The sequence below is a fragment of the Benincasa hispida genome, chromosome 1, assembly GCF_027475165.1.
Source record: "Benincasa hispida cultivar pf3 chromosome 1, pf3_genome.v1.1, whole genome shotgun sequence".
Classification (NCBI taxonomy): domain Eukaryota; kingdom Viridiplantae; phylum Streptophyta; class Magnoliopsida; order Cucurbitales; family Cucurbitaceae; genus Benincasa; species Benincasa hispida.
In genome coordinates, this window is record NC_143478.1 from 63,633,228 (window position 1) to 63,640,473 (window position 7,246).

The following is a 7,246-nucleotide window of genomic DNA, read 5'->3' on the forward strand; positions in this document are numbered from 1 at the left end:
TTTGAACTTGATTCACATTTATGTCACTACATAAAGTTCAAACTACATTAAATAGCCTCAAGACCTTAGTTTATTGGATTCAAGATTACAATTTCAATAACAATTTTATCGAAAAACAAAACATAATATGTTTATCAATTTACAAACTACGAGTTTTAGGACATAAAATCCAACACATGTAGTCCCTCATTCTCCGAAGATACTTGAGGATGGTTTTAACTGTTGTCCAGTGATCTAATCCTAAATTAGACTGATATCTACCGACTATCCCCACTACATAACAAATTTCAGGTATAGTACATAACATTGCACATCAAGCTGCCAACAACCAATGCATAGGGGATCCTTCAACCTCTTGAAGTGTCTTAGGGAAATGTTCCTTAGATAAGATAATTCCATGCATAAAAGGTAATAAACCTTTCTAGGAATTCTTCATCGAATATTTGACAAGCATCTTGTCAATGTACGATGCTTGAAACAAAGCTAACATTTTGTTCTTACGATCCCTAAAAATCTAGATCCCTAGAAAAAACTGAGTCTCTCTTAAATCTTTCATTTAGAATTGGGCCATTAACCACTATTTAACATCAGTCAGTAGACCTACATCATTCCCAATGAGTAGAATATCATTTTAGTGCAATACTAAGAAAGTTACGGAACTGTTAATGATTTTATTGTAAACATAAGGCTCATCAACATTTTGATCAAAGCCATAAGATTTGATCGCAATATCAAACTTTATATTCCAAAATCGAGAAGCTTGTTTTAGTCCATAAATGGACCGATTGAGCTTGCAAACCTTTTGCTCTTGACCTTGGGAGATGTATCCCTCTAGTTGTTGCATATAGATGGTCTCCTCAAAATTATCATTTAGAAAGGCAGTCTTGATGTCTATCTGTCAAATGTCATAGTCATAATATGTGACAATGGACAGGAGTATCCAGATATACTTTAATATGACAACGGGTGAGAAAGTTTCCTCATATTCAACTCCTTACCCTGGGTATAACCCTTTGCCACTAATCTAACCTTAAAGGTCTATACCATTGAAGTCTATCATTGATACTGTGTGGTAGATGCGGATAGAAGTTTATTAGTGTCTATCAGTGTACTTTTTCTACTTCTGTAAATAGTTTAACAATTTTTCTATCTGTGAAAATTTCCCATTGGTTTTAACCACAAAAAAAAAAAAAAAAAAAAAAAAACTACTGGAAATTTTATTGGTAAGATCCTTACAGAAAATTGATTTTCAGTCTCGAGGTCCATAAATTCATCTAATTTGGAAGATCTTCTAGGAATATATATATATATATATCAATTTGGTTCCTAGGCTTCGAGATTTTATATTTTTAACCTCAATTTTTCATTAAATGCTCATTTTTAGTCATTGATGACAATTTCTATTAATTAATTAAAAATAATTATGAAGTGAAATTTTAAATTTAATTTTAAAAGTGGCAAAAAAAAGTAAAACTTAGTTATTATAATTCTTTTAACAATTTTTAATTTATTAACATAAATTAACTCTAAAGATGGAAAGTGAGTATTTAATGAAAAATGAAGGTAAAAAGTGTAAATTTTGAATCATAGAACCAAATTGAAGCAAAACTCAAATATCAAGTGTAAATTTGTAGCATTTTGAAACCTAAGGACTAAATTGAAACCAAACTTGAAATTTAATAACTAAATGTGTAACAGTTAGAAATTTAAGAACTAAATAGAAACTAGACCCAAAATCTAAGACCAAAAGTTTTTTCATTAATGTAATTTGAATTTGTTAATTTTTTTAAAAAATAAATCTAAATTTTCTGAATTTTATGAATTTACTTAAAGTAATTCAATAGATTTAGGGTGCATTTGGATTAACTTAATAAAAAAGTATTTTCTAAAAAACTAATTTTTATTTAAACACTTTTAACGAAAATGGTTGAAAATACCTTTCAAAAGCTATTTTGAGAGGTTGTCAAACAATTCATTTTTTTTTTCTAAAATGACTTATTTTTTCAATTAAACACTTAAAAATGCATTCCAAACACATTCTTAAAATTAGTTTTAGTTTTTTTTTAAAACAAAAAAGAATAAAAATTTTAATTTTAAATTAAATTAATTTTTTTATAAAACAATTGAATTTATAAATGCTCCTAGGAAATTCAATAGATTTAGTTTTTAAAAAAATAAATTAACAAGTTTAATATTAAATTTAAATTATTTCCACAATTGAAGTTATTATTATTATTATTTTACTTAAACTTATGGATTTATTTCGAATACAAGAAAATGAATTAACTTATTTATAAATATAACAAAATGTTATTGTCTATCAATGATAGTCAGTAATAGACATAGATAGACATCTATTACTGTCTATCACCGACTCTAATAGGTGTTTACCACTTGAAAATATTTCTACTAGTTTTACAATTTAAAATGATTATCTTAAACTTATGTTAGTTTTTTTTTTTTTTTTTTTGTCCCTTTCCAATTCCTATCCAGTTTTCTTTTTTTAAAAAAAAATAGTTTTTGTTCGAACTGAATTCCTATAAGGGGATAGTTTACTTTTTTGAAAAAATAATAATAATAATAATATTTTTTATCTACCATTCTCAGTTTTGAGTAAAAAAAAAAAAAAAGCCACACGAGATTTCCGTGAGGATTAAAATTTATAGATTTTTTTTTTCAAATTTCTAATTCTAATGGAAATTTTCACTTAAGATTTTTATTCTTTATAGGGAATTGTTAAATTCTCACGAGAATTTTCGAAACTTTTTTTTTTTTAATTTCTTTAAAAATAATAAAAAAATCTACCATAAATAATATTTTCATTATGTGCGCCCTCAACTTAAAACCTAAGAAGTAAGAAAGAGGTTAAAAAAAACTTTTTTAGAAAATTTAGTTTTGTCAACCCAAAAACTTTTTAGGTTAGAAATAACAATTTGTCAAAGAGTTTTTTTACATTCACGACTACCGACATCACTTTTTGGTGAACATTTGCAACAACTAACTTCACAAACGAATCTTTCGTCGTCCACTTAATAATATGTTTAGGAGTAGTTTTGAAATTGTAAAATTAATTTTTGTTACGCTAAAAATCACTTAAGTTTTAAGTCCAAGAGGATGGTTTTCACTTACCAATTTTAGATTTACTTATGTTTATTTCCTTAGCCATAACTTGTGCTTAACTTCACTTGTTCGTGCTGCTATTTATGTTGCCTGGTTGGTTTCTTTGCTTGTTGCAGCCGATCAAGGAAGCTGCCCTTGGAAATATTCCCACAATTGCCTTTTGTGACACCGATTCACCAATGCGGTATGTTGACATTGGGATTCCAGCTAATAACAAGGGGAAACACAGCATAGGATGTCTATTCTGGCTTCTTGCGAGGATGGTTTTGCAGATGCGTGGAACAGTTCGTCCTGGGCACAAATGGGACGTGATGGTAACTTCTTCTGTGTTCTATTAACTACCTGAACTTGAGAAATTGCATTTTGACATGACATTTGAAATTGGCACTTGATTGTTGGAACTTAAATCAAAGGTATGCACGTGTGTTTGTTGTATAGGTGGATTTGTTTTTCTACCGGGAGCCCGAGGAGGTGAAGGAGAAAGAGGAAGATGAGGCTGTTGCGCCACCAGATTATGGCATTGCAGATTTTGGTTCTGCTCCACCGGTTGTAGATTCATGGGTTCCTGATGCTCAGTGGGATGCCCCTGGTGTGGTTCCAGCAGCCGCCGCTGCTCCAGTTTCTAATGTTGAGTGGGCACAAGAGCCAGGTTGAATCCGAGCCTTTTCTTTCTGGCTTTATTTTAATACTTATATGCCATTGGCGCGTTCTCCACTCCAACTATTTCCTTAGGCTCATTTTTGTCTGAGTGTCTGTCCGGTTGACTTAATAAGTAGTTTGAAAGTCAATTCAAATTAGGCCCCAATTTTTTGTGCAGTATCTTTTTACTTCCAATCATCTTGGTAGGAATTTTAAGATGCAACCGGTTGGGTTGGTTTTCTGTTTTAAGCATTGTTTTTTAAAGTTCCAGGTGCAACAAAGCGCTGTAGTCTTATGGGGCTTAATTAAGCACAAGGTACGAGTGTTTTTGTTTAGGCACACTATATAAAAGCAGCATAGTCGAAGTGGAAAATATGAAAACTCTAAAACACAAAGATTTTTACATTTAGGGTTTAGTTTTTTTTTTTTTTTTTTTCCTTTTCTTTTCAATAAAGAAAAAGAAACCCTAAACACTAGAATTTTTGCGTTTATTGTTAGTATTTTTTTAAGGAAAATTAATGAAAGCCCCAAGTCCCAAGGCTTTAGGCCTTGGGTTTAGGGCTTTACAAAAGATGTATGCTAATAAGCGTGCCTTCTTCTTAGCACTTAGGCGCTTGCCTTTTAAACACTTTTTTTTTTGGTTGAAAAGATTTGAACACTGCTTTTAGGACAACTGGATAAAGGTTTAGATCTTTTGAATGGAATATTTGTTTCTTTGTTATTTGCCTTTTACAGTCGGAGCAGCTGACGGATGGGATGCTGCCATAGCACCACCAGCACCTTCCCTTGAAGCTGGTGCACCTCCTGTCACCAATTGGTAACAAAGGGAAGCTTTCCCTCTTACCCGCAATTTTGATTGATCATTATGAGTTTTGCTTGTCCATGTAGCAGTGCCTCCCAATTAGTTGTGCATAAGCATGTTTAAACACTCCCGGATGTAAAAATGTATTACCATCTTTTTCTTTTTCAAAACTGATTTGTATTTCTTTTTTCCAGTCCAGTTTTAGATTTTAAGATTGAATTTTCTTTACTTCAACATGGTTATGTTGGTACACTTTTTTATGAGAACTAAAAATTGCTCCAACCAGTACTTAGATGTGAAATACTCTGTTCTACTGATAGAATCATGTACCAATATTGAGTCTGTAGGGGAGGATCCGTTGCCCTTATGTCAACAATTTGTTCTATTGCCTGGAAATAATGTTTCAGATTCGTATTCTTTGGGGAGCTTTATATTGGGACTCATGTTCATGAGTTATTTTTTTGTTAAAGGTTGATTTAGGTATGCTAGAAAGAATCTTCTTATAGACCGAAGCTCAAGAAAGGAAATGTAATTGGCCTCACGAGGATATCTTCTCACCAAATATGGAACATTTTTCAGAGATCCGTGTGAACAAATTGCAGCACCTATAAGCTCTTTCTTGTCAAGGTTAAAGACATGATGAACATTAGACCGCTCTCTCTGGTTGCGATAGTAAAGCAAACCCTATTTATTTCACCAATAGGCGACCTTGTTCACCCTTTCAGCTAAGTATCCCGCTCTTTCCTTGAGTAGTGAAATCAAGGTTTATGATAAAGTCAACGAAGTTTTGATGGTGTTCTACCTTTGCATAGTTACGCACGCTGAACTTGACGAGGGCAACCCATACATGCTTTTTCCTTTCGTTTAGCAAGATAGCTTACCAACTCTTTCGGCTCATAGCAGCATTATTCAAAGCAGAATCCTCATCTTGCTCGAGACAAGAGGATGTTTTACGGTAATATGGACAACATTGTTTAGATTAGACAAGTATCTAAGTCATTAACCTACTCTTAAATTTTTTACCATAACAAAATTTATCTCAAATCACTATCTTCTTATTTAATCAAGATGATGCCACACTGACCTTTTCTTCAAGGGTTTCATCCAATATCACATTGATCATAAGTGACCAATTTGGAGGTAGGAGAAGCTCCGCATGTAATTCTATTTTGAAATGTGCTGCTTTAATGAATATCAAATTGGTAAATGCATACACTCAAGAGGATAAAGATTTGAATCTCTACCCATATCTTTGAAAAGGATATAAAGCTATTTCAAATAGTCCAAGAAATTGATGTATATAAGATTTTAAATCTTAATTATATGGGTTGAAGAACTATTTTGGTCTTTCTAATAAAATTTCATTCAATTACAATATATATGCTTCTAAATGTCCAACTTTCATCTTTGTACTTTCAATAAAGGTCAATATTAGTCTTGGGACTACTATTAGTTTATTTTTAAAGGTATATATCTACGGTCAAGAAGTCGAAAGTTTGAATCTTCACTTTTGTTGTTGAACTTTTCTCATAAAACTATGCCATGTTTCAATTATATATTATAGGTTAAAATATTATTTTGATCTTTCTACTAAAATTTCATTCAATTGATTTTGTTTCTGTACCTTCAATAAAGCTTAATATTAGTCCTTACTATTGGTCTACTATTAAAATTTTCAAACGAAATTTAGTCTAAATCACATTATCTTCTTCGGCATGAAAATCATTGTTATTATTATTTATCCAAATTTAATAAAAATTACCCTCTAATTTTTATTAAAGTAGAAAGAACTAAATTCAGATAGCAGAGCAAAAAATCCAACCAATATATATACACACATATAAAGCAAAAGCAAGATGAGAAGTCAACATCTCATAATCAGTGTACGGGAGTCCGTTGCTGCAAGAGAAGAAGCTGTGTGGAAAGTGAAACAATGGGGGCTCTTCTCAAGCTCTTCGACTCAATTCTATTTGTGTCGTTCCTTGTACATGCCTTGGCGCCACCTCTCATCGGCGCCCAGTTATTACTCCCTCAAACCCTTTTCCCCGATCTTCTCATTCATTTCAAAAACCTCTACATTACCCAATCGGGAGATTATCTGATGGCCGAGGCCCCTCCCTTTTTCATCGGCTTGCTTTGGCTCGAGCTTCTCCTTCAATGGCCGCTCACACTTCTCAACCTCTACGCCATCTCCGCTGCAAAGCCATGGCTGCACACCACCTGTTTGATCTATGGCGTCTCCCTCTTCTCTGCTATGGTATTTTGCTTTTCTGCTCCAGATCATGTCATTGTTGTTCAAACCTTTTTTACTTGTTTCTTTTTTCCCAGGCTGCTATAGCAGCTGAATTGTTAGGGTCACAGAAGGCATCTGGTATACTGTTGAATATGTATCTCCCTTTCTTGGGGTTGGGAGTTTTCGCCACGCTTCGTGGGCTGATGCCGCGCTGCAGCAAGGCTACGGCCATCGGCCATGGTGCTGGACCATCTATTGCCACCAAAAAGAAGGCTTGAAGAAAAGAAACGACATCTCACACGGCCAATTTCTTTAATCTCACCTCTATTTCATTTTATCCTTTCAAGTAAGCTGTTTCATTTTAGTCTTTGTTCTTTAGAACATGATTGATGTGTTATTTCTTTTCTCAATACATCAATCTATTCCTAAACATCAATGTTAAACTCTTTTAT

The 7,246-nt window shown here is 32.7% G+C and overlaps 2 protein-coding genes across 3 annotated transcripts; both read left to right on the top strand.

Annotated features, from left to right (window-relative positions):
• The first annotated feature begins 3,079 nt into the window (after window positions 1–3,079).
• Window positions 3,080–6,579, top strand: LOC120069180 (small ribosomal subunit protein uS2-like). 2 transcript variants are annotated; one of them, XR_016527804.1, is made up of 5 exons: window positions 3,080–3,434; window positions 3,559–3,769; window positions 4,495–4,576; window positions 5,032–5,516; window positions 6,362–6,579. XR_016527804.1 is itself a non-coding variant. In XM_090310985.1 (4 exons), the coding sequence occupies exons 1-4, from the start codon at window positions 3,204–3,206 to the stop codon at window positions 5,039–5,041; spliced, it is 534 nt and encodes a 177-aa protein (XP_090167111.1). In that variant the 5' UTR covers window positions 3,080–3,203; the 3' UTR covers window positions 5,042–6,579. The 2 variants fall into 2 exon arrangements, 1 of the variants encoding a protein (XP_090167111.1); XM_090310985.1 differs by having other exon boundaries at window positions 5,032–6,579.
• On the top strand, window positions 6,489–7,246 carry LOC120069181 (uncharacterized). Its single transcript, XM_039020856.2, has 2 exons — window positions 6,489–6,818; window positions 6,890–7,246. The coding sequence occupies exons 1-2, from the start codon at window positions 6,495–6,497 to the stop codon at window positions 7,070–7,072; spliced, it is 507 nt and encodes a 168-aa protein (XP_038876784.1). The 5' UTR covers window positions 6,489–6,494; the 3' UTR covers window positions 7,073–7,246.